This window comes from Morchella sextelata, assembly GCF_020137385.1.
Source record: "Morchella sextelata strain SCLS chromosome Unknown scls_9, whole genome shotgun sequence".
Classification (NCBI taxonomy): Eukaryota; Fungi; Ascomycota; class Pezizomycetes; order Pezizales; family Morchellaceae; genus Morchella; species Morchella sextelata.
In genome coordinates this window covers 1,703,522-1,730,349 of record NW_025408624.1, presented here as the reverse complement: position 1 = coordinate 1,730,349, position 26,828 = coordinate 1,703,522, and the positions used below count along the sequence as shown (strand labels likewise).

Genomic DNA, 26,828 nt, shown 5'->3' with positions numbered 1-26,828 from the left:
CATTCTGTACGCCTATGGGTCGCTTCCTCGAAGGCTCAGGAATCGGTCGAATGGAAAAGCTCATTGTCCCTTTAACACCCCTCGATAACGCAGGAGGAAAGAAGAATACTACAAAAAAAAGTTCCAAAGGTTCCATGGTTGCAGAGATGTCTCAAAGCATCCATGGTGCGCGTGGTGAATGACAGACACGAGGTATATAACATCAATTTCAGCTTATTTATCTATACAAATTAATCTAACGAACTCTTAGATTTTCAATATAAACTCTTACTTCTGCCACCACTATCGGGACACTGGGATCGAATCTCTGTCTCAGGGCATTTTGTATTTTTTTTGTTGGAGATCAGGTATTTGGGGGTTAATGGGATTCCGGGATTTAATGTGACACTGTTTTCTGAGTCGGCACTCATATCTTCTCTTTGTGCGGCGGCGGCGGTTCTTTATTCATATAGAAGCATTATTAATGACATAATATCTCAAATATGCATGATGATCTAGGATCCTATTGTGAGACTTCTATGTATGCAATCTTGCGTACCCGGATAAATGAACAACCGTCCGTCTTCATACATCATCACTCGTTTACAACACCACACGTGACCATATCAGTGACAATTATATTATTGATTGATTAACGTACCTATCAAGATTTTGTTTCAAATCTTTATAGCACTGCCCCACATACTGAAACAAGAACTGTCAAAGCGAAAGTAGAAGTAGTAGGTCCATGCACTGGGAGCGTATGATAGTCAACTCTCTAGATGTATGTCTCAGTCTTAGTTAAGGGATAACGCTGTCACCAGGGTTTCTTAAGTTGCGATAAACATTTCATCTACCTAGCAGAATTTATCAAGCTAGAAAGAAGAAAATCTCTGAACGAGGAAACCACCTCACTGGCCATCCTCCGCTCAGGTGTGCAGCATATGAAGCACAACCGGAGAACTAAGATCAGGCGTTGCATAACAGGCCATAGCCAATGGGACGTGACCACAAACCCACACCTCTGGGACTCTGCCTGAACTAACGAGGAATCGCATTAGTGAATTGAATCCTGATTACTCAAACCTCTCCCGGCATAGTTCCAAAAACAGATCGGGGCGTAATACCTATCGAGATAGGTTGTCTGCCGAGATTTCCAAGATGATTAATTACCGATAGGTCTAGGGAGGAGAGACGAACCCTAACCCTGGGATGAAATGACTATGGTAACGGATTGGAATCAATTGGAATTGGTGTAGCCGAACTCCCGTGAGTTGTAGTATGTATGTGAGGAGGTGTTTTTTTTACTGCATGTAACTCTGGACCATGAGGCAATTAGACTGAGGAGTTGGGAGTTAATTAGGGGGAAGGGAATTCAAGAGTGCATTCGATCCTGAATGTCAATTGCGTGTTATACTCTGAATTCAATTGCTTATCTTAGAGGTTAAACTGATAGTTCAGTTGCCGCGAATAGGGGAAAGGTTTTTCCGGTGAGCTGGCTGCTTTCTAGAAACCAGTGGGTGCTCTTAAAACTGTACCTACATATGGAGGAGACGAACTTTTCTAAACTGAGCATGAGGTCCTCAGGTCTCTCCAAACACCCACGTGCGCAGACAAGACCGTACCTGCATGCTGTGCATGATCAGTTCCTGATGATCACCTTGAACAGCCCCAGTAGCTAAATTACTTTTTATTTCCCGCTTTACGGACCACAGGTTCAAGATCTTCAGCTATCACCGTTTCACAACCGTCCATCAAATCCTATTTACGGACCTCGTAGAAGGCAATTTGGATGGAAGACTGGATGTTCATTCTACGCCTAGACCTCATGAGTCCGACCGCGACCCAAGACCGCGTTTTGATGCCCGCTATGATCCCTGCGCTTTGCCGGTTGTGGCTGTGATCCCACTCTTTTCCTACCTTCCCGCCCTTGGCAAGACTCGAATGAAAATGAAGGCGACGCCATTTGGCCGTGGGTATGTACACTCTAGTGGGTAGTAGGTGGATACATGTAGTCTCTGGTGAGTTATATCAGTGAATGGTGTCCCCCTCTATTCTGTTTCCTTTCTTCTTTTCCTTCCTCCCCTCTCATATCCTATCGAACCCCATCTTGTATTCCTTTTATCTGTGTCTTTAGGGGTCACTATTTCTTTTTGTTACATTCATTTTTTCATACTCACTCTTGTGTGTCGGTCGCTATATATCCCACAATATCTCCATCTTCATCTTCATATAAACTACTATCTCTCGTTTCCTATCTTTTTCTTCTTCTATTTTTCTTTCCTTATTTCTTTCCCTATATCATTTTGGTCCTCTTCTCCGTCCGGACGGTTGAGATTTATACGCGCCATATTTAGCTCTTCGATATTTACATACCCCTGTCTATTTCAACAGACATATAGAAAAACACATCTTGAAAATGAGATCCTATGGCTCAACTTTCGCCTGCGCGCTCGCACTCATCAGCACTATCTCGGCGGCAGCACTCCCACTCGACACAGTCAGTGATCTCGTCAGCGACCTTACATCAAACGCACCAGCACTGGGATCAGCGCTACCCACACAGGTAACTGATATAGTATCCAGTGACACAGTCTCCAATGTTGGAAGTGCGGCGAGTGAGGTAATTAGTGAAATGAAAGTGTCTAAGGAGGAGTCTGTCGTGGCAAGCAAGGTTTCTTCAGTTGCTAGCTCTGCTGTATCAGTAGCTGCTGCGGGTGCTGCTGCTCTTAAGATTTCAAAGGGATTCCCTTCAGACATTTTCCCGGGCTTTTTTCAGAACACCATTTTGACTTGCAAGTACGGTGATTCTATTATTTCAGGATTGGCAGACCTAATTGGGATTTCTTCTAAAGGTATGGCCTTCCGTTAATGAGTTTCAGTTGAAAAGAGTGACTAAACCCCGATTAGAAGCTGCTTCTGCACCAACCTGTTCCATCTCATCATCCCTCACGGGAAACCATATTCTTATCATGATCGACCCAGACGCGACCAACCCCCAACACATTCACTACCTCCAAACCGACCTCAGCTGCTCCAACAGTACATCTAATAACTCCTCGAGTAGTGGAAAGAACACCCTCTCAACAGCTGTCTCGCCAGTACTAGAATACGCCGGTCCATCTCTTCCACTAGGCACCGGATTCCATAGATTTACAACCTTCCTATTCCCTCAGCCGGAGGACTTTAGCCTTGATGACGACCTTGATAGAGAGGATTTTGACATTGTTGAGTTCGCATCAGAGCACAAGCTCGGGCTGCCTGTTGGAGCCACCTTCTTTGTTGCGGAAAACCTCACGGGTGACCTTAAGGGCAGCCTGCTATCAGGGAATCTCACAAAGGCTCTTCTCGGAAACCTTACACACGGCGCCCTCGGAAACCTAACCAATGGCCTCTTTGGCGACCTTACAAAGCTCCTTAACGGCACTCTTCTGGACTCGTTCCTTGGTAACCGTACCAACGCAACTCTTCTTGGGTCATCGTTATTCGGAAACGGCACGCACGGAAACTCTACACTTGGTAACGGGCATAACTCTACCGGTAGCGGTGCTTCAAGCACAAAGGATGGAAAGGATGGAAAGTCCTCTACTGGCCCCGTTCCCATCTCGCCTACCGCCAAAGCAAACTCTGAGTCAGTTAGCACCAAAGATGATATTAACGGCTTGTCCACTGGCGGGTCTTCAGCGGTGATTGCCAACTTTGCACTAGCAGGGTTTGTAGGCATGGTAACTGTGGGTGTGGCGTACTTGTAGAGTGTGGAGTGCATGGTTATTGGCTAGCTTTTCTCTTCTGGCTGGGTCTTAGGGGATAAAATTTGGCTGGCTTTGGTTGGAGTTTATTTTACCTTCTATTTTTGATTTTCTTTTGTCCAGTAACTCTTTTTTTTTTCTTTCTTATTGTTATTTGTATTTCCGGATATTTAAATGTAAAGTATAGTGTGTAAAATAGTATAGTGCTTATCTTATTGATTTATTGTCCCCCATACCTAGTTAATCGTTTTTAATGTATGTCTTGAGGGTGCTTGTGTTTGGCGTTCTAGATTTAGATTTCCTCCCCTGCGTTAGGACAGGTGTAAATGATATGATTGAAACTGGGGAATTCCGCGGCTCCTTGCGTCCGCGATATTGTGATCTGCGCTGTGGGCTGTGCATACTCGTGAGGTGAAGTCTTGAGATAGGATAAAGTACTCTAGCAGATCTCGGGATGAAACGTTGGTTTATGTATGTAACTACATGTAGTAGAGTACATATGTACTTAACTTGCAGACCCTTGACTGTGATTGAACTTAGCCAAGCTTGCACACCGTTGAAATGACGATAGAGATATGTACCTGCTTTACGAAGAGTTTCGTTTTTTAAATTGCCCCGTGGGCGACTGGTCACAGCTGCAGTATGTGAGTTAACGGTAGTGATTAAAAAGCTCATCAGGTGGTGGTGGGGGTTGAACGGCGATTGAAAAACTCGGGGGGGAAGCTGTAGTTGGCTTAAGGTTGTCGCTACTTCGGAGAGAACGCCGGTTGGTGGGCAGTGAGCATTGAGGAGTAGGTACATATGTACACTGGCTCATGGGCTGATGGCGGACCCTGCCTAGTGGTGGACCTGCAGTATAATTCACTTGATGTTGCCAGAGTTAACTCTATAGCATTGGCTTGAAACCCCTGTCCAGTGTCCGTCATCACAGGGACCGCCATCACCCTATGAGCGAATATACTAGTGCGAAAGATAATGGATTTGGATGGTGGAGTGTTTAGTGGGATGTCTGATGTAGATATTTTTTTTTAGGTACTACACAATCGACACTTAAGTACTTGGTTAGTCAGCTAATCATATATCTAATTATTAGTTGGCCAGTTGGTTACGTCTACAATATGATGTCCACCAGTTGAAATTTCGCGTCACATGGATAGTAGTCTGCAGTCCTACTGCAGAAAATCTTGCGCCAATGTTATTAAGATCTATTTGTTATAATAAGTATCTGATATCTCATACATATATGTATATAGATGGACCCTCATCTCGTGCTCGCTCAGATCTTCCATCGTGTTGCATACATGCAATTGATAGGTATTCCAATAAAAGTGCCGCCGGTATGATTATATTCGATCACCAAGTACCCATGAGTTTTTCTAAACGAGGTTACCTATCCACAAGAATGTAAACATACACCGGAATCTACGTATGTATGTACGGGATGCATCCTCCGACTTGTTGCCCTTGCATCAATGATCAACATGACAAAACAGAGAAAATGCACTCCTGTATCAACCATGCCTTTCGTTCCGCATTCTTATTGCGGGTCGGTAATCAGATAATATCACCCTGTCAACGTATATATAGATCCGTTATTCTTCGCTCGTCCGTGTAGTTCGCATCTTATCCTATAGCAATATCGTTCACAGATTCCCACCATAACTAAAGTTATCGCTTCAATAACTACCCACAAAGCCAAAGTAAGCAGTGTCATCTTTCTCTCCAGTACTTATGACTAACACTCGCTAGGACAAATGCAGTCTCTCCCGCTCATTATCCTTTCTCTCCTGAGCCTATCCCATGCTACCACCCATCCCCCAGTTATCCTCTACGGAAACCCTGCCACGACGAACACATGCAATCTCGAATGCCGCCGTGCATTCTGTATCTCCGTATCTCAGTTTCTCGAATCCGTCACATGTACTATGAACCGCCCCTGCCTCTCTTTAATGCTCCAGGGCCAGATCCAGGATAAATGTTTCAACTGGCGGCCAGATCTGGAAGTTCACACTGATGTCCCGACTATCGGGGAAGTGGACAACTGCATGGGAAAGGACCAAGAGGTCGAGTGGGTTAAGCCATATGTACCCGTGAAGGAATGGGTTGATATTGTGGTTGAGGAGGAGGTCAAGGAGGAGGAGAGGGGCGTATGTATGGTTGCTCTTGTGCTGAGGTGGGCATGTTTTGGAGGTGTTGTGGCGGCTTTGTGGTATACGTGGGCTATGGTAAAAGGGAAGGAGATTGTGGTGGAAAGAAGGAGAGAGAAGGGCGAGTTGCATATGTAGATGCTGGAGCTTGTGTCTTTTGTTGGAGGTTTGTTTGATACTAGGGCGTCAATATTCAATGAGCCCGAGCCAGCTCAAGTTGAAGCCACGCATCATTAGTGAAATATATTGAGTTTTACTAGCGGCGGAAGGAATAATCAAAGCCATCAGCTCATCAGATCTATCTGATAGTCGAGTCCAGCTGGAGTCCCCGGATTTTCACGTGCAGAGGACTGGTCATTAAAGTAAGAGGCCTGGGAAAATCGGTGGTTTTAAGCAATTAGGAGGAAGCAAGAACGGCGAGGTCGAAGAGGCCGAAGAGGTGTTGTCGTAGACAAGGAATTAAGATTTGCCAAGATTACCGGGAGGTAGGGCTAGGGGTAGGACTGGTAGAAGTTACCAAAACTTTAATGTGGTTGCCGATTGACTTTGAATCTATGATCATGTATAATTCTGTTTTAAAAGCAACATAACCTCCTCAGGGACTTGTATGAGGCCTGTGCACTTCCACTCTAGTAGCCTTGATCCGTCTTTGGTATTATCATGAAATACCACTCGGTAAGTTCAACCCCCGGAAGCCTTTACGATTTTTGGGATGGCTATACTTCTGACAATGGATGTCAAGATCAAAGCTTACTGGCATGATTAAGGAGAATAAGCTAACATAATTAAGTGATAATATAGTTGAATGATCGACTGGTATAGAATTATTACCTCCATATTGGCTGTATCTTAACTCGAGTTTAAACTCTAGCCGGCTCAGAGCATTTGGAGCAGAAGCTCGTGTGGCTCGAGACTTTGAGACAGGCTCACGGAATGTCTCGAGTCGGTCGCTAAAGACTAAAAACACGAAGCTTTTTTTCTTTCCTGCCATGTGTCGAAAATAAGAGACTACGGTCCTGGCCCTGTCCCTGGATAGTGTGGTCCCCGAGGTACTCCAGGCGAGGTTTGAACGTGCACGTACGTGTCCAGATAGTATTTTCTCATTGACCTCTGCCCTTGAGGACGATAAAAAGCGGTATTATTCGGAATAACAAGCATCGTATATATCCTTGACCTCATCTCATCTCATTCGGGCGTATTAAGGTCAACAATTGTCCTTGGAAGTCCTCGAGGCAAGGACACAAGGACGCTCACCCTCATGGACCACACTGATCACGTCTGAAACTGTGTAGTGAAATTTGTCTTCCCTTTTGGGAAAAACTCAACATACCATTCGGCACCAGTCTCCGGATAAAGCAACCTCTTTTCGCACACAATCACAACGTTTTCAAAGGCTTCGAATATGGAAATGGAACATGACAACTAGTGGAATAGGAGTTATTTTGTAGCAAAGATCAAGGTACATATCCTTCTTCTTCTTCTTCTTCTTCTTCTTCTTCTTTCTTCTTTCTTTTGGTAGGAGGTCACTGACGAAGAAGACAGATAACTTATCAACGAAGAGAGATGTTTTCAATCAGAGTAGACATTTGGCAACATGGAGCAAGAGAGTCAAGAAGAAGAAGAAGCGAGAAAGTCAACATGAGAAAGGAAGAAAGTCAACAAGAAGAAAGCAAGAAATGAACAAGAAGAAAGTAAGAAATTCAACAAGAAAAGTAAGTAACAATCCGTTACATTAAAGAAGGGCTTTTAGCTATGAGCTGGACCACAGACTTGCATTCCAACCCTCCCTCCAACAAACACACCACTTTAACTAGAGACGCCGCTCTCCGACCGACTTTATGGCGACGCCAATCTCCTACAATACCAACAAGTTAGCACTCAGCGAAAATCAGACACAAGACACCAACATCACAAGAACTCAACATACCCTACAACCCTGAGGGCATTCGAGACGTGGACAACAGGAGATGATGACGATGTCAAACTGATCGCTCACAGCAAGGGAGGAGTCCTAGTTCTTCGGAGACTTTGCGTGGGTCTTAATCTGCTTGGATCCCAGGCAGAGAATTACGGCGCATTGGAGAGCATTAGTGATCCACCTGTAGGAAACAGGTTTAAAGGACCCGATCTGGTAGGTTCCCTCGCTGGTATGGGTATACCTGGCGCCTCGGAATTCGCTCTTGCTGTAGTATTCGGGAGAGAAGGCCCGGGCGGTGGAGGCGAGGAGCAGGAGGGAAACAAAGGCGAGAACGTACTTCAACATTAGTGATGGGCACGAGCCTGGGGTAGGGCTCGAGCTGGCTCGGATTGTGGAGACAAAGGCTCGAGGTGTTCGAGCCGTGGAGCTAGGCTCGAGCTCAGGCTCGAGCTTTCATGTTTATACCTAAAAATAGACCTTACAGTAAGTCGGCATATAGAGCTCGTATTCAGGATGAATAATAGAGGATATATTCTCATATAAATCACCAAGCTCTGGCCTTCTCGAACCATTACTAATGTTTCGCTAGGCTAGCGCCTAGGCTCGAGCTTTTTGGATATGGGCTCGAGCTGGCTCGGGCTCGTCACTAAGAGAGCTCGACCTGTTCGAGCCTAAAGCTCGAGCTCAAAGCTCGAGCCAGCTCGGCTTGTGCCCATCACTATTCAACATGGTTGGAAATTATTGTGAGGAGATTTTGTGGGGATTATTTTGGGTTCGGTTTTTCTGGGAGGAAATTGACGGGAAACCGTTGATTATAAAACAAATGTTGCAGAGGTTAGTCTTGGCCTCGTCGGTGTCCGTGAAGATAAACCTTTGATAGGTCTGAATTGAATTCTTAATCCTTTTTTCTTGTGACAATTACAAAAGCGAAAGCGGTAATAAATTTCAGATATTTCAACACGAGTCCAACCAGCTTATTCTTACTGTCCGAAAAACGCATATAAAAACGTAGTATCAATTGACAATTGTTATTTGCTGGCCAAATATCTCACTGGAAAAGGTGTGGAACTCTAAGATCATATTGCAACTAAAAAGTATGTATCGGGTTTAGTGTGATTAAATCTTTCCACAAGCAGCTCTCAACTCAGTTAACGCTGGCTAAACCAGTCTTCGCGTGGGATGTGATTTGTCTCGAAAAATTTCACCTTTTTTCTTTTACTAGTGGGGAAATATTAAGGTAGGACCCCCTAAAAAAATAAACAAAAACCAGTACTTTCGTAGTTGAATGTAACGAGCGCAAGAATTCTCATCCTCTAGATAGTTACGAGCACCATCAAAATAAAAGTTCACTATCGACACTCTTCTAGACCATCGTCTAACGCCGCCCTATACTCATACTGGACTAAGAAGAAGTTACTATTTCTTATTTTCATAAGGCACTATTTCTTATTTTCATAAGTCACTATTTCTTACATTCATAAGCTACTACGACGACTTTCATTTGTTATAGGCTACTCGCCTATTATTTCTTATTTTCTTTTCTTAAAAATGTTTGAGAGGCGGAGGAAGAGATTGGGAAGTTCTGGGGCAGTGTGATATTGTCATAGACTACGGTCTGCATACAATTAATGAATTAAACAAAGAAAGAAAAAAAAAGAATACTGGACTAAGAACACATCGAACCCTAACCCACTAATCGAGTGATATCCCATGAACGACCCGCACGGGGTTTTTTTTTAATTCATTAATTGCATACGACTAGCACGGTCACCGTTACTAGAGTTTCCGTGCTAAATTTCTTATCGGTCCCAAGAGATGTTCTGAATTATGTTTTTCAGGTTCAATGTCTAACTGGTAACTATGGTGCGCCCAATCATAAAGGTAGTCAAAAAATTGGGGCAAGGTTGAGGTTGAATAACTTTCCAACGAAACAAATTATGAAAAATCCGGTTGGTAAAATTGAAGTACTAGTGATGAAGAAGAATTTTACCAACCAGATTTTTGATATCTCTCCTGGTTAAAAAGTTATTCAAGCTTGAAATTCGGTATTTTAGTATGTAAAATGCGCCAAGCAATCACAAAGTGGAACAGGCTTGGCAGTAGTGTAACTGCAACCTCAGCCTCACCACACCATACCTCAACTACACTTTTATGCACCCAAAGCTGGTAGGCAACAACACAACCAGTTTTCAAGAGTTAAATTCGTAATTTTGGGAGGTAATAGTCGATTAGCCTAAAAGTATATAGAAAATTTAAAATGAATTTTTACATGCGCAAATAGGGATAGGATTTGCATTTTCATTGTTAAAAAGACTATAAATCATTATCTATTTAATTTAAAATTATTTTCAGGGTTCTATATTGTTAAGCTACATCTTATTTACTATATTCCCGAAGGGGAGAATAATATCTTGTGTGGTTGTTGTGCTCAAAATTATTTGGTGTGGGTGGTTGCTATGGGGCTGGGAATGATAGGGATGCAACATTATTGTCCCCTTGGTTTATGCACCATAACTCTATGAGTTTTCAAGATTAAGACAAGTCCTTTTCACAGTATCTAGCTGGATAACCTCCCAAAATTACGAATTTAACTCTTGAAAACTGGTTGTGTTGTTGCCTACCAGCTTTGGGTGCGTAAAGGTGTAGTTGAGGTGTGGTGAGGTTGCAGTTACCCTACTGCCAAGCCTGTTCCACCCACCAAACCTGACTTGTCATCTAGATCTTTTGTCACCTTTATTCGTGGGCGCACCATATAACGTTAGGTGTCAAATCCTGTTCATTGAATGGAATAGGATAATAGTGTTTTAACTGGCTCATAATTCACTGCGGTAAGGGTAGTGGTCTTTTGGGGAGCGGATTCGGAGGATTACATATGTATCGTGTTGGATGCAACTCGAAGCGTCAAATACTGGAAATATCAATCGCAATGATATGATACATTTAATATCAGCTAGATGCACAAACTCAATAAGCCCACCCAACAAGGACTCGACTAGAAAAAAATAAAATAAAAATAAAAGCCAGAAACCTAGATATTCTGAAGAACACCCAGGAGTATGGCAAAGAGCCCAATGCAGGAGTCGAACCCGCGACCCTGTGATTGCCACACTACATACTGAAGCATACAGCGTAAAAGTCACATGCTCTACCACTGAGCTAACCGGGCTTGATAGAAGCGTGGTGCGGGCGGGATATCAAGGTTTGGATGGAGTGTGACTACATGTAGTTTATCGAGAGTAGGGCTACGTCACTGCAGGGTGGGAAGGCATAGGTGGTGTTCCGGGATAGAATACGTTGCAGAACCGTGGAGTGGGGCCCTGTGCTCAGTGAGAAACTTAAGGCACACTACCAAAGTCAAAAACCTTAAGCTCCTGGCTCGTCCGGCCGGTTCTCGTAATTCTATCCAACAACACTCCATCGATCATAAGAATTTAAATAAATGTGGTTGAATGCTCACGCCTGAATTCAATCTAAGGCTGCACTCCGGCTCCCATTTGATTTAGCGCATCGAGTGACTTACCATGATTCATAAAATCATAGGCTATCACTCGAATAATAGTTCGCGATGTAGACATAGCGTCCAGGTTAGAGTTCTGATATTCTTCACTAGGTGAACGCCAAATCACGGAGAATGCTTGTAAGGTGACAAAGGTTCTCGCGCCTTCGTGTACTTGTTAGCACACGTCCGGCCTGCGCGCTATACGATTACTAGTACTCTGGATGCGGACCGGTTTAGAGGCTCCCGCTATATATCGTCTACAGGCGGGAAAATAACTGGCCGTATATCTCCGGCTACTACTGTCTACCCGAGATTGAGTGATAGCCAGCCGTCATATGTGACTTCCGAAAGTCCACTACCCCGTCCAGCCCATCAGAGAAACCGGCATCCACCATCCTAAACTACGACCATCGGTCTCGTACTAGTCTCGTACCCATCCCCTACTTAGCAGCAAGCTGCTCTCGCCAGTAGGAAGCGGGGGGGTTGGGGACGAGCCTAGTCTCGTACCAGTAAGCGATTCATAAAAGTCGCACGGCACAGGCGATGGCGGGATAATGTGGGAAAACCCCACTGACGATCAGCCTCCCTAATCCCATCCCATCCCATCCGCAAACCCCCCCCCCACAATCTCCCTCTTACTCCACCAACAACCATTGTGCGTCAAAGCTGTCTGCACTGGTATGATACTAAGTTATAGATCCCGCACTCGCTACATTCCGCAACAATAGAAGCGAATTTACCTCTCGTAGAGGACGAAAAGAAGTTAACAGACGCGGCATCGACCTGCCGGGCATCCTTCCAAGCCCTCTAACTATCCTTATAGGTCCGGCTCTACACATCCGCGAGAGGGTGCTTTTGGGCGCGATATGATGGCTCCGCTGGGCGAAAAGGTAGAAGTATCAATCATACCACACTCGGTACGTATAGTGCCAAAATGGGCAACCTCCCGAACCTTCAATTCTTTATCAATTACCACAAAACTTTCAGTATATGGAGATACACTGTGAGATAACACATGTTTCAAAATATAAGTCTGTTCATCAAATGTGTCGGAAGTTACGTGGTTTGAATTTAAAAATTCGTGGTCTTGGCACATTTTCTGAGAACAACCGAACAAAATGCTCTACCAACAATATTGCTACAATGATTATTTTTGGAGTTAAAGGTTTTCTGATTCTCCTAATCATTAAGATGAATTTTACTAATTGGTATAAGTTATATCTTAAAGTGGTGGGTTCTAGGGCTATTTGGGGAGAGCTGATTTTGGTGTGATTTTACTTCGTGACGATGATTTATGTCACCATACTGTACACCCGCAGGAAAAAAGTAAGGAAACAACGAGTAGCGTGACAACGAGTACATCTAACTTGACATCCCCGCACCCGCAATACAGCCCTATGAGTATTTCCTAGCCATGCCTTTTGACAAGTCCGGAAAGCGAAGAGAGGCTACTCTGAATGAAAACATAAAAGTTATTGAAGCCCAAGCTAGGGAAGAGTGGGAAAGGCTAGATTGGGAAAATGTATATAAAATCATTGACAGCATACCAAAGAGAATTGCAGCAGTAGTAAAGAGCAAGGGAAGTCATAAAAAGTGGTAAATATAGTTCAGAGGCCGTAGTATCTATTCTGTATCTCATTGTGTAGTCATATTACTTCTATTCATTTCCATTTTCACTTTTTCATTGGGGTTCGGATTGGTTGCACTCGTTTCCTCACTTTTTTCCTGCGGGTGTACATACATAGGCAGGGAAAATGGACGTGTGAAGAAGACTGGGAAGCCTTCATGGCCGCCGGATCTAGTAGTAGCTTATACGTGAGGCATGAGTTACATCAGTTCTTTATACCCGGCGAACTTCTTGAATTCACCGGTGGTTCTAGGTATTCGTGCCAGTGGGAGAAGATGACTGTTCAGCGCATCGGTTTCGAATGTATAGCTCGGGAAGAGCCGGAGGAGGACATTTCTTCTTGCTGCCTATGATTTAACTTGCCTGGCTGGCTGGGGGCTCACAGCCGGGGAATACAATGTAGCGGGTAACACTCACCCACACAGATGAAGAAAAAGACGCCGCGCACTCAATGCCCTGGCGCTGACCACCGGTACCCCACACCCTCTCAAGCTTAGCGTTCTCGCTATATAAATTGTTTATTTTCCCAGCCCCCCGTCTTTTCCCTCTCTTCATGTGTCATTGGCAGAGTGCTTACTTCTACTCACCCATCTCTTGCCTGGATCAGCATTTCTTTTTCTTTTTCGAGGAAACTCCCACAGTCCGGTTACCATGACTGCATACCAATGAGTTGGATCCAGTGATATAGGATCTCTGTGCTTCTTTTTGGTCTGGCCCATCTCCACTCGCATCTCTCAATGGCGACGGAGAAGGCTGAACCAAATGGAGTGTAGGGAGATGAGTCCTCCGTGCTTTTGTTTGGCTTTGCCCCTCTCTCCGGAACATTGTTCAACGGCGATGAGTAAGTGGGACCAAAAAACACTCCATGGTTCTTTTTTGTCTTCGCTTAGATGTCCAGCTGCTAGTCGGCGGTGACTGAAGGCTGAGACAAACTTGAACTTAAGGAGCTGAGATGAGTTTTCCGTGCTTCTTTTTTGTATGGCATTCTGCTATCATTGGGTATAGAGGAGGGTCATACAGACTTGAACGTAGGGCGATAAAGTCTCATGGTGGTGAAGAATGTGGTGATCCGTGTTTCTTTTTTGTTTCCGGTTCTCGCCTTTTCCGAGATGAGTAGCTGAAAACAGACTTGAATGTAGGTAGATGAGTTATGCACGTTGGTGCATCTGTCCCTATTTTTTATCAATGAGGTTATCTGCTCCTTGCGTGGGTAGTTCGGAGGACAGGTAAGTGAGAAAGTTTCTTACTTCTTTTTTGGCTTGGATACTGTATATCCCTAAGATGCTCAGGAGCCGATATAAACTTGGATGTAGGAAGATGTTGTCGCTTGCTTTTTCTCTTTCTTGCGTGGGTTTGTTAAGGATTACGGCTATGTTCATCATGATGGCTTCTGCTACGTTCTGTATTGGTAGTCATGCATCTATCCGAGAAGTCTGGCCAGAAAACTGCCTCACACCGTCCCTCTGTTCGTCCATAAAAACTTCGAATACAGGCAAACGAGTCTTTTCGTGCTTCTTCTTGTTTCTGCGATCTTCTTGCAATCCGCTGCGATGATAGGATAGGGAGGAGAAATAACTTGAATGTAGGAAGATTACTCGCTTGTCTTATTTTTTCTCTGGGGGATCGATGCATGCGGTGTTTAAGGTCACATTGTGGCCTCTCTTGCGGTTATTTCCTATCGCCAATGGGGCTTTCTCGATATTGTTTGGGCGTCGGTCCTGATATTAGACTTACCTCCCCTAGCTGTGGTAGATTTGCTGTTAATAGTTTCTAGATATCTGTCGGATTAATCAACTCTTGCGCACCATCAGAAATGTGGTCGTTTTCCTTTCAGAATTGGCTTCGTTGTCTCTATGGGCGGGGACCGCCTTAACGATGATCTGTTCTGGGCTATCTCATGAGTGATGAGTACGTAAACGGGGAGGAGTTTCTAACAAAAAGATAACATTGCTCAAATAAGATCACCGTGAGAGTAACCCCTCTTTCTGGACAGTTGGCAATTGATTTTTAAATGTCTTTCCATGCTTGTCACATACTGGCACTTGCCTGGGAGGTTCAATTTCTGAGGTGGCGAGCTCTTATCCGTGGGGTAGTGCGGAGGGCTCATATGGACCTTTCCTCTCTAGTCCCGGAGTCTACCAGATTATCACTAGAGCATACATGTCGCGAAGACTGATACTTGTAGCGGCCACAGATAGTCGACATTTTTTGTCGGAGAATTTCGACAGCGTCATAGTTTATCACTCGTCGAACGTAGTCTCATCTAGTGCAGCGAGGAAGTAATTTGGACGTATTGCCGGCTGAAATATATCATAAAGCAGTCTGGGGGTTTATCTGTTCATTATCAACGAGAGGAAGCTTGATGTGTTGGAGGCAGCATTTGTAATTGGGTCTCAGAGTGGGTACCTTGTCGCCGGAAGCATGAGTCATAACTTATCACTCGATACATACTAGCATGACTTACTATCGTTCAAGGGATACAATAGAGCGAGACACCGCAACTAAAATTAATCTGAACCCGTCCTATAGGTAAATTGAACCTCTGACCGTATGAGTGGTAGTCCACGTCGGTTCGTAATAAGCCGGCAGCGTAAAGCCGAGATACGCGGCACAACAAGGCGGGACGGATCGAACCGGGACTACCCGTACTCTCAAATCCTTATCGAAGATGATCCCCAGATACCGCTACTCGGTGGCTCGTCCTTAATTAGCCCTAGCTATCTCCCCACCCGTGCCAAGCCTGAATCTTTGCTATAGGTTGTTCTCTTCCGCGCTCCTTCCCCACTTCTTCCCCACCCTCCTTCATCCTCATAACTCCTTCCCAGAGCAGAAGTGAGTGTAGGTAAGGACATGTAAAGGCGGGGCAATCTAGTGACCGTGCTACTTTTCTATCAATACAGGTTGTTACAGATGGGATGAATCCCTTGTGACAGTTTGTATTTACAGATTTGTATATAGGGTCATCGTTGTTTCTTCACGATGAATGTTTTCGTAGATAAATGTAGGTACACGTGTGTAGCGAGATACTACGTCTTTGTCTGTCACTTCGGCGAGTACATGTACTAATGTAGTGCCCCCCCCCCCCAATCTCATAGAGTGTCTTCCGCCCTTCAAGAACGGTCTTGAATGCCCCTTTCCGTCCCCTCACTGTCTTCTTAATTGTAGGTCCATCGTAAGAGCACTATCCTGCGAGATTAAAGACTGCTGGTATGAGATCACTCATAGGAATAATGCCCGTTGACCCCGAATATCGGCAGACGTACATCTTGGCCCAGAGCCCTTTGAACAATCCGATGCGAGATAGGATGTAGGACAGGCTCCGCCTATGAGTAAATCACCCCGGTTGGTCAGCCTGAACGACTTCGATTACGCGTCACTAGCCTACAAGAGGTGCAGCATCCCTCCTCGTCATTGAAAAGGATCTTTCTATGTTGCGCTCCGGAGATAATACTGCATAACTGCATAACTGCAGGTAACAAAGATAAGGAAAACCGCTCTATGTACCCACCGAAGCTACCTTTTAAAGCGTACCCGCAGCCAATGTTTCAATTTCTTTCTACTTGCCTCGACTGAAAACTCTGGTGTACCCTCCTAGCCCCCCGTCACGTTCCCAGATTGAGGCAAAGATATTTTTCCAAGTAGTGGTAATCATATGTCCAGCCGGCTCACTATTATTCGTTGTTATCTCTTCATACCTGTGTTGAAGTCTGCGCGGGGAGTGGGGATTTGTCTTACTGCTGGTTTTCTTCTACGCACTAGTTTCTTGAGAGGGTTATTCCCGTTCTACACACTCAATGAGTAACAGGATGGCTTCGTTTCCTTTCCAATTACTTGCCCGGTTATGAGAATAGCTTTTCCCTCTGCCACTCCTTTATGCGCATCCGTAGATCTCGGCTGCGGCTTTATCTCCTTGCTTTTTATGTTTCCTAGCCTCTTCATGGGAGATTGTTATTTCCCTGTGCTCTTTCTTGCCAAAATTCTGAAAAACATTCCTTCTCCATGCTTGCATTAAATCTCTTAGCAAATCTGATGACGCCCTTAGGACTCTTCATAAACTATCACTCGATTACTTCTTTGCCGGCAGCCGGAGTGGGATGGTAGTGATTCCATCTGGATTTATCTCATCTGTGGCCTCAAATAGCTATCGTTTTATCTCTCTTCGCCTTCAACGATGTCGAGGACTTGAGGGCTGCTTCTGGTGTATTATTCGGAGGCCTTAGCTCGGTCACTTACGTGCGGATGGTAGATGTTGGTGGGCCGGGCATTTATTGTTCCATCGTGCGGATACTAGCCAGTCAATTATCCGGACTTGGTCGCTCATTAATCATCAACCAGAATCCGCCGCTAGGATAGAAACGGGTGGATACTTTAGAGATGCGAAGGGTGGAAGATAGGGTCAGTTGAGGGATGATGGGGAATTTTGGTAAGAGGTTCAGAAGGTTGGAGGTTGGCCGGGAGTGTGTTGGCGGAAGGATTGGGGTGAGCGAGACTGGCCAGAAGCTAGTGGATCAGACCCCAGCCCCCCTGCTCCCATTATGTAATGGTGTGAGCAGCTTGCTGCTAAGTAGGGGATGGGTACGAGAGTAGCATCTGCCCTCCTCCCGTCACCGCTAGATACCACCGAGCCAAACCTTGGCACACCCTAACCAACCCTACCTACAGCTCTAAACCCGCCCACCACACCCCACTGCATCTCATCCATCCCCACTCCATCTCTACCTCCAAACCTCATCTTCATGTCTCCTTCTATCTCTCTCCATTGACTCCTGGACTCCCATCTAGCCAATCACATGAGCGAGATAGACTCGGGCTCAGGAAGTCTCCACTTCCGTGCGTTCTTTGTGTTTCCTGCTAAGGCCTCCAGCATACCTTTGTTGTGCTGTGCGATTGGTCTGAAGGGATACATACTTGAAGTAGGGAGATAGAGGTGGGAGTTGTGGTATGGTAGGGAAGTAAGTGCTGGTACGGGTATTTAGATGGATAAATATCTTTCAAAACTAACGCCCAACTTCACTCATTTTACCAGTACGATTTGAGCAGAAAGCGAACATGTAGGTAAAAAGCCTTACATACAGGTTTTACGAGCGCGCTGGCGCAAAAGCACTGATCACGAATAAAGTACCACAGCTACACTACGTCATGCCTAACGGGGCTAGCTAGTTTGGAACAGCAATGATTAGAGGCATACTTAGATGAAGCTTAAAACGGAATCAACCCCACTACACTTAGGCTGTTTTTAAATATAGCTTGATCAAGAAAAATAATACTTAATACGAAAGGAGATTACGCTTAGATGACTAGCTATGGCTTTGGAGAGTCTACGAGCTTATGACGAGAATGGCTTGAAATGGTTCTGAAATTTTTTAGGTGAGAAGATAATGACGATTGACCGTTAGGATTTCCTATCAACTGAAGTTTATTTTTTATTTACATAGGAAATCTTATAATTATGAGACGTAAAACGCTGATGGACAGAGATATTAAGAAGTAAGAAATCAAAGGATGGAAGCCTGCCCTTGGAGGGTTATTGGAGAGAAGATGAAGCCTATCTTGTAACGCTGGTTGAGCAGAGATATTAAGAAATATTGAGGACAAAGTAAAGCTTACAAGGGGGTAAGTGAAGCTTCTTTAGGAGGGTGCTGGTCGAACAAAAGAAAAAAAAAGAAAAAAAGGAAAAGGAAAGACTATCAATGAATGTGCCGGTCGAGCAGATATGTTAAGAGATTAGAGGAGCAATTGACCTGGGAGATCCCTGTCGAGTATGACTGTTGAAATAATAAAGATGAGAGTAAAGCTCCCCGATCAGAGAAACGGTCAAGCAAAGAGAACAGAGTTATTAACGCAGCCTACTAGTTAATCTACCGATCGAGTAGATATTTTGAGAGGTTAAAGGAGAAAGTGAAGCCTATCCCTGAGGATTCCGGTCGAGATGAAGAAAGAAGAGTATATGAAATCTTGAAAGAAAGCCTACCCAGGAAGGTGCCGGTCGATCGAATAATAAAGAAATCCTACCTCTAGAGCAGCCGGTGGATAAAAAAGAGAATATTGAAGACATTAGAAGAGGAAGTGAAGCCTGTCCTGGAAGAATGCCGGTCGAGCAAGGATTAAGAGTAAAGAAAGCTTATCTTTGAATATGCTGGTCGAGCATGATTATGAAATATTGAGCTGAAAGTGAAGCATACCTCTGAAAGCGGAAGGTAAAAAAAGTCTACCTGTAAAGGTGCAGATCAGGTAACTAATTTGAGACATGAGACTAGAAAGCGAAGCCTGCCTTATTAAAGCGCCGGTCGAGCGGGGATATTAGGAAATTAGATATTAGAGGAGGAAGAGATTAAAGGCTGACTTTGGAGGGTGCCGGCGGAGCAGATTTAATAAGAAATATTGAAGAGAAAGTAAAGCCTGCCTTTTTTAAGACGCCGGCCGAGCAAAACACTAAGGCTAAGGAGAGCCTACCAGGAGGGTACCGGTCGAGCATCATATTGAAAAAACTAAGGAGAGAAAAAGAAGCCCGCCTTCAGAGGGTGCCGGTCGAGCAGATATATTGAAAAAACGGAGGGAAAAGAAAGCCTACCCAAGAGGTTCCAGTTGAGCAGAGAAAGCTGAACGGAAATGTAAAGCCTGCCTTGGAAGGGTGCCGGCCGAGCAAAAATGGAACATTCAGGAAATGAGAAGAGAAAGTAAAGCCTGACCTTGGAGGCCGCCGGCCGAGCATAACTTAAGGCTGAAGGGAACCCTAGTTCTGAAGATGCTGGTCGAGCAGGGAGTTCTGAGAATTGAAGCCTACCCAGAAGGGTGCTGGTCGAGCAGAAAGAGATATTGAAATAATAAAGGAAAAAAGAAATGCCTACCCGGGGTGTCAGTCGAGCAAATATATAGATTAAGAAAGATTGAGATGAAAGTAAAGACTGCCTATTTAGGGCACCGGTCGAGCAGAAGAAAGAGGACTAGAAGCTAGAAGTATCAGAAGAAAGCCTGCACTGGGAGGGCACCGGTCGAGCGGAAAAAGATATTGAAATAAGAACGGCGAAAGGAAAGCCTACCCAGGAAGATGCCGGTCGAGCTAAAATAGAAAATTCAGAAAATTAGAAGAGAACGTGAAGCCTGATCTTAGAGGCCGCCTGTCGAGCTAGACATAAACCAAAGGAAAGCCTACCTGTGAAGGTGCCGGTCGAGCAGATGTCTTAAGAGATATAGTGAGCTTAAATTAAAGCCTACCGCGGAAGGCGCCGGTCGAGCGAATACTAAAGAGAGCCTGCCTTTGAAGGTACCGGTCGAGCAGATCTTTTGAAAAACTAGTGGAGAAATGAAAGCCTGTCTTTTTGAGATGCCGGTCGAGCTAGAAAAAGATAAAGAAAGCCTACCTCTGAAGGTGCCGGTCGAGCAGATGTCTTAGGGAATTAGTGGAAAAAGGGAAGCCTACCTTTTTAGAGTGCCGTCGAGCTAATTTAAAAAGAAATGAGAGAATAGGGAAGCCTACCCTTGAAAGGTGCCGGTCGAGCAGATATATTGAAAATCAAAGGAGAAAAAAGCCTACCTCGGAAGGTGCCGGTCGAGCAAATCTAGATGTATTAATAAGTTAGTGAAGGAAAGAAACCTGCCTTTTTGAAGTGCAGGTCGAGCAGATATATATTGAAAATGAAATGAGAAGTGAAGCCTGCCCTAGGAGGGCGCCGGTCGAGCTAGGAAAAGATAAGAAAAGCCTACCTCTGGAGACGCCGGTCGAACAGATGTATTAAGAAATTAGTGGAGAAAAGAAAGACTGCCTTTTTAGATGCCGGTCGAGCTGATTTAGAAAGAAATGAGAGGGAAAGGAAGCCTACCTGTCAAGGTGCTGGTCGAGCAGATGCATTGGAAAATACTGGAGAAAATAAAGCCTACCTTCTTAGGTGCTGGTCGAGCTGATATTAGGGAATAGGGATCAGGGGGAAAGGAAGCCTACCCAGAATGGCACTGGTCGGGCGAGAATATTAGGAAATTAGTGGAGAATAAGGAAAGCCTACCTTTTGATAGGTGCCGGTCGAGGAGATCTATTAAGAAATTAGTGGAGAAAGTAAAGCCTGCCTTTTTGAGGTGCCGGTCGAGCAAGAGTTCTAGGAAATAGGATAGTTCGAAGGAAAGAGGAGAGTTCTAGGAAAGATAGAAAGCCTGCCTTCGATAGGTGCCGGTCGAGCTTGAACTGAGCTGTAGGAACTAGGAGAGTAAGGAAAGCCTGCTTTTTTATTAGTGCCGGTCGAGCTGGAGCTCTAGGAAAAAGAGAGTTCTAAGGAAAACGATAGTTCTAGGGAAAAGAAGAATTCTAGGAAAGAGGAGGCTAAAGAGCGCCTACCGTTTTATAGGCGCCGGTCGAGCAAGTGTTCTAGGAAATAGGAGAGTTCTAGAAGGTATGAGAGTTCTAGAAAGGTATCAGAGTACTAGAAGTGAGGATAGTAATGAGAGCATCCCTTGGTCGAGTAGATATATTAAGAATTAGAGAAAATGAAGCCTATCTTTGAAAGATTCCGGTCAAGCTGAAGTTCTAGGGGAGACGAGAGTTTTAGGAAAGAAGGAAAGCCTGCCTTTTTTATAGCGCCGGTCGAGCTGGAACTATAGGAACTAGGACAGTAAAGAAAGCCTACCCTTTAGTCTGGGTGCCGGTCGAGCAAATATATTAATAAAGAAATTAGTGGAGAAAGTAAAGCCTGCCTTTTGATAGGTCCCGGTCGAGGAAGAGTTCTAAGAAAGAGTTCTAGAAAAGGATGAGAGTTCGAGGAAATATGAGAATAAAGGAAGCCTACCCTTTCGGGGTGCCGGTCGAGCTGGGACCAGGAAGGAGAATAATTCTAGGAATAGCAGAGTTCTAGGAAAGAAAGGAAGCCTGCCTTTGATAGGCACCGGTCGAGCTGGAGGTTTAGGAAATAGGACAGTAAAAAAAGCCTGCCTTTTTGGGGCACCGGTCGAGCAGATATATAAAGAAATTAGTAGAGAAAGTAAAGTCTGCCTTCTTATAGGCGCCGGTCGAGCTAGAACTATTAGAAATAGGAATAAAGAAAGCCTACCTTTTTATAGGTGCCGGTCGAGCAGGAGTTCTAGGAAAGGGAGTTCTAGGAAAGTGGAGAGTTCTAGGAAAAGAAAGAAAGAAAGCCTGCCATTGATAGGTGCCGGTCGAGCGGGAGTTCTAGAAAATAGGGCAGTAGAGAAAACCTGTCTTTTAAGGTGCTGGTCGAGCAAATATATTAAGAACTTGGTTGAGAAAGTAAAGCCTGCCTTTTTATGGGTGCCGGTCGAGCATATATTAAGAAATTAGTAGAGAAAGTAAAGCCTGCCTTTTTTTAATGGCCCCGGCCGAGGAAGAGTTCTAGGAAAGAGAGTTCTAGGAAGATGGAGAGTTCTAAGAAAGAACGCCTGCCCTTGATAGGTGCCGGTCGAGCAAGAGTTCTAGGAAATAGGTAGTAAAGAAAGCCTGCCTTTTCGAGGTGCCGGTCGAGCGAGCGATATTGGAAAGCCTACCCCCCGCCGGGTGCAGGTCGAGCTAGACAAGATCTAGATAAATGTTAGCAAACCAGTCCCAAGTACCTTTAGATCTAAGAACTTACCTCTCTCTCAGTTCCCAATGTCGAAGGATGAAGCACCTAGTAAGGTGTAGGTTAGAAAACCTCTTGCTGGCCGGTGAAGTGAAGAGGAAGAGGAGGGAAAGGGCTGTATATATACTACCTATAAATCCGGAAATTTAATTCCTCCGAATTAGGGCTCAGGGTCTGGGGTTATTTGCTTGTTTACTTTCAGAAACTTCTAGTGGTGTGGAGATGAGGGTAGAAGGTTAGGGAAGGGGGCAAACACTGCGATGGAATCTTCCATGAAGGCCTAGACCGTCAAATAGTGTTGTTTTCCTCGGCCTAGATGCGCCGATAAGCAAACATTCTCGAGTCTAGAGGATTCCACCGAGGTAGCAAACACGCAAACATAGACATGGAATACTTTGGAAACGAGAAAACAGTGCATTAGAACCCTCTGGAAAGGCCTAGATGCGTAAACAAGCAAACAATCTAGCGTCTAGTTCATTCCACCGGAGTTGCAAACATACAAACACTAACACAGAACCTGAAAGAAACGAGTTAACACCGCCCTAGAATCTTCCGGCGAGGTTATTATCAGGCAAACAAGCAAACAAGCAAACATTTGGCTCTCCAGGTGACTCCACGGCATAGCAAACACACAAACATCAGCATCGAATCCCCGAGAAACGCGCAAACAATTTCTTGGAAGGTCGAGTGATTATTCATGATCACATATAAATGCCAAAAAGACGTACATACCAGAATCCTAATCCAATATCTCAAAAAGCCCACCATCGATTACTAGAAAGAATCTTGCACCAAGTCACTTGCTATAGTTAATACGGGTACAGGAGGTTAGGTTGGAACTAGAATGGTGCCGAAGTTCATGAACTATCACTCGACCAAAAATCCGGCCAGATTCAATGCTAAAAAAAGATATGTGCACCCGCTAGAGGATAACCTAGTATAATATCTTACGGTACCGGCCCAAGTAGGTCTTAGAAATCGAGGCTTCGGCCTAGTATACCCCGCAATACGGCCCGGGTCGGCCCAAACAGCGGCTGACCCCTTGCGATACCTGGGATCCGAACGTAGAGCGCCCCGTCACGGCACAAACCCAATTATATATCGCGACCCGCTCTACATATGCGCACTAGGGCAAACCCTTTCCATCCATACCACGCTAACGACTATAAAACCACCGCTCCCGTCCGCTTAACTCTCTCCACCCTCGCTACCCTCTACACCTCAGCACAGCCCAAAGCATCGCGAGCCTCTTCTCTGTCTCATGAGTGCAAGTTTCATTCTCAGCGGTGAAATGTACAGATTTGAGACAGAATTTAGTGCTGGCAGATGGATCTGGAGGGCTTAGCCGATGGGAAGAGACTTTTAGACTCCGAGGCTTGATCTGGCCACTTCGTGCTGCTTTTCTGTCCATTGTGGGCACTTCGGTTCGGTTTGTCGGCTAGACCTTGGTTGAAGGGATGGACAGACTTGGATTAGGGAGATGGATGCTCTCGATCGTGCTCTTGAACGCGGTAGGCTTTGGGCGCGCTTGTGATTAGCATTCTTTTCCTCGCACGTTTCCTGCGGATTGTCACGAGAATTGGGCGCGTGTAGAGATGAGATAAGTTTGAGGGTATGTAATGTAGATAGATCTCTATATGAACGTGATAGATGGGCTGTTCTTGCTTCAATTATGCAATGCTTCTGCGCTTCTGCTGTGGCGGAAGGGATAAGAGTCGCAAAAACTGAGAGTAGGAAAATGTGCATCCGCTGTTATGCTCTCATGCAGCAGGCTGTCGCGGACTTCATTAGACGTTTTTGGTGTTTGTTTAGAGCGGAGATAGAGAGCCTGGCCTGAATCGAAAAGGTCGGAAAGAACACGATTTGTTTTTCTTTTGTTTGTCTTCGCCACTGTGGTATTAGAACAGGACTTGAAACAAGACGTACGAGTCCTATACGTTGCCTTTTAAACCAACTCTTTACTCTTTGCTAATTCGTGGCACGCTGACAGTATGTTCGCAGGTCTAAAGCGAGATGGATAATCGTCCTCGTGGCACCTTTTACCTTTGAAAGATTGTTTTAATTAAGACTTATATCAATGCTCCATAAACCTTAGTTAGGCGGGTGCCTAAGGCAATGTGAGGCTTGAGGACATCCTCGAGGTACCCCGTCCTCGTTGACCTCTGCCCTTGTCTGTCCTCGAGGTCCGGCACTGTTGTCCTCGAGGTACCTCGAGGAGCCTCGAGGACTATAAAAAACGACCCGGTAGAGCAAAATCTTAAAATGAAAGGTATATTTTATTAATGACCTCATTCCATTAGGGCATATTAAGTGTTTATTATAGCCAAGAATTGTCCTTGGAATTCCTCGAGGCAAGGACAGATATTGTCCTCGAGGTTCCTTGTCCTTTTGACCACTGCCCTCGTTTGTCATCGAGGGCATATCCTCGAGGCAGGGACACATGGGCGCTCGTCCTCGTGGACTACACTGGCTAGCAGCCGTCGGGGGGAGGGCGAACTTGTCTTTTGCGAGCTTTTCTGTACTAACCATCCCCATGCCCTAGCCCTAACGTACCGGGATTGGCTTTCCCGGCGGCACCATAAAACGTCTACCCCGGCCCCGCGGTTTCCCCGTCGTCTCTCTCCATCATCCCGGTTCCTTTCTGTACCATCAAATGATTTAACTCCAAGGAGGGATATCTTTTTCCAATGTGGTAAGGAAGGCATAGGTCGATACTTGTTCGTGCTTCCTTTCTGTTATATGATCCAGCACTTGCTTGGCATACGCCGGTATTATTATAACAGACTCGAATGTAGGTGTAAGTATAGATACGTGCCTGTTCGTGCTCCTTTCTTGTTTACATTGTTATCCGGCTTCTTCCATTGGAGTTGGGGTCCGGTAACAGGGTGAACAGGTTTGAATGTAGGAACTTGGTTTTCTCTGCTGGTTATCATGTCACATTGGGAGATCTTTGGGTGCGGAGCGTACGCTTTCTCAGTTATGATTTAATTTCCGTAGGGTTTCGATTCGCCTTATTGGTTCTACTACATAGACGGGCTAGCACAATTCATCAACGCGTTCGCAAGCAGCAATTTTTCTTCATGCGCCATCATTCCCACTCCTGCTGTATATAGACTATCTGCTAATATAACTGTGAGGAACCTCACAAATCGTACTGAGAAATAAATCGAGAGAAAAAAAAACCCTTGCACACATACACCAAGCAAGTCGACCCTCGAAGTATCACTTCCAGCGTTAGCAGATTATGTGTGTGTGTTAGTCTAGTGGCAGACAGCGCGTTCTGGACTCGAGGAACACCTAGTGTCAGAATACCATGACCATCTGTAGGTCATGGGTTCGGTCCTGCCTCGATCCCGAACGACACGAGCTCCGTGCTTCCTTTCTGTGAGTATTTTATCCTGTCTCCTTATCGGCAGATCGAGTTCAATACTCTACAGACTCGAGCGCATAGAGCTCACTGTAAATGCGTTATATTATGTGTTTATTGTTCTGCCCTGTAGCTGTAATAGGTGTTTGGCGTACAAATTCGAATATGGGAATAAAGTAGCTGCTCGCGGTCCACAGGGTCATGGTACCTTGTGCAGAAGCTTCTTTCGCTCGGGCTTGGGATCTGGAGTAGGTGTCTTTATAGCTAGACACAGAGGTAGAAACATGTACCCGGGGGTGCCGGAAAGTGATGCAACGATCAAATAGTCCATATTTCTCAACAACCAAACCAGCTAACAGAATGTAGAGCGAATCAATGATAATTTAGAAGCTGGAGATCATAGCTCTGGTAAGAGTTAATATCAATAGCTAATGCTTCTCCTTTTATTACTGTCTCTTGTCACAAGTTGTTCTTTTGCAGGCTAATAACCCCAAATCAATGACCTGAAAAGAATGCAAGCTCTATTCTAGAGACTCATGTATCATGCGTATGACTAAAATATCCAACCTGTTCAAGCATTGTGTTGAAATTCTGAGTGCCTTTCGGCGTTACTAAGTCGAACGTTGCATCACTTTCCGGCACCCCTGGGTACACGGGCTTTTACGGTACGAAGCATCTGCCAAACACGATAATTGCAACTTCAAACGTCAGGGCTCAAGTATCTACGATAGAATGTAGGAACTCGAGCTACTTTGGGCCGTTTAAAGGCGTTGATTATAGCATCATGAGAACCAGTATTTACTTCGAATTACCATGGCCACTACTCCCCCGCGATCTGGGGTGTCTTGCTGGCTTTTTGGCGTGAGGTACATGTTGCTTGAATGTGTTTCTATCTGGGGCCTTTGGAGATGACATAGTGTTAATTTCGTCAATCCCTAGACGACTGACTTTCTTCATAAGATGAGAGCTTTTCATTCAGCGA

General features: G+C 45.0%; 5 protein-coding genes across 5 annotated transcripts; 3 read left to right on the top strand and 2 right to left on the bottom strand.

The window, feature by feature from the left end:
• Nucleotides 1-2,398: 2,398 nt before the first annotated feature.
• On the top strand, nucleotides 2,399-3,731 carry H6S33_013135 (uncharacterized protein; the record flags this gene model as incomplete). The annotated part of the gene is made up of 2 exons (XM_044844511.1): nucleotides 2,399-2,834; nucleotides 2,890-3,731. The coding sequence occupies 2 exons, from the start codon at nucleotides 2,399-2,401 to the stop codon at nucleotides 3,729-3,731; spliced, it is 1,278 nt and encodes a 425-aa protein (XP_044694844.1).
• A 1,751-nt stretch (nucleotides 3,732-5,482) lies between these two features.
• On the top strand, nucleotides 5,483-6,013 carry H6S33_013134 (uncharacterized protein; the record flags this gene model as incomplete). Its single annotated transcript, XM_044844510.1, has 1 exon — nucleotides 5,483-6,013. The coding sequence occupies one exon, from the start codon at nucleotides 5,483-5,485 to the stop codon at nucleotides 6,011-6,013; it is 531 nt and encodes a 176-aa protein (XP_044694843.1).
• Nucleotides 6,014-7,133: 1,120 nt separating this feature from the next.
• H6S33_013133 (uncharacterized protein) lies at nucleotides 7,134-8,141 on the top strand (the record flags this gene model as incomplete). Its single annotated transcript, XM_044844509.1, has 4 exons — nucleotides 7,134-7,151; nucleotides 7,310-7,334; nucleotides 7,418-7,591; nucleotides 7,690-8,141. The coding sequence occupies 4 exons, from the start codon at nucleotides 7,134-7,136 to the stop codon at nucleotides 8,139-8,141; spliced, it is 669 nt and encodes a 222-aa protein (XP_044694842.1).
• Nucleotides 8,142-13,119: 4,978 nt separating this feature from the next.
• Nucleotides 13,120-13,529, bottom strand: H6S33_013132 (uncharacterized protein; the record flags this gene model as incomplete). Its single annotated transcript, XM_044844508.1, has 3 exons — nucleotides 13,120-13,266; nucleotides 13,337-13,424; nucleotides 13,507-13,529. 3 exons carry the CDS (start codon nucleotides 13,527-13,529, stop codon nucleotides 13,120-13,122), a joined length of 258 nt encoding a protein of 85 aa, XP_044694841.1.
• A 6,299-nt stretch (nucleotides 13,530-19,828) lies between these two features.
• H6S33_013131 (uncharacterized protein) lies at nucleotides 19,829-22,753 on the bottom strand (the record flags this gene model as incomplete). The annotated part of the gene is made up of 12 exons (XM_044844507.1): nucleotides 19,829-19,863; nucleotides 19,960-19,979; nucleotides 20,073-20,230; nucleotides 20,281-20,307; nucleotides 20,454-20,478; nucleotides 20,624-20,678; nucleotides 20,740-20,793; nucleotides 20,859-20,869; nucleotides 22,406-22,438; nucleotides 22,492-22,527; nucleotides 22,610-22,653; nucleotides 22,736-22,753. 12 exons carry the CDS (start codon nucleotides 22,751-22,753, stop codon nucleotides 19,829-19,831), a joined length of 516 nt encoding a protein of 171 aa, XP_044694840.1.
• Nucleotides 22,754-26,828: the final 4,075 nt, after the last annotated feature.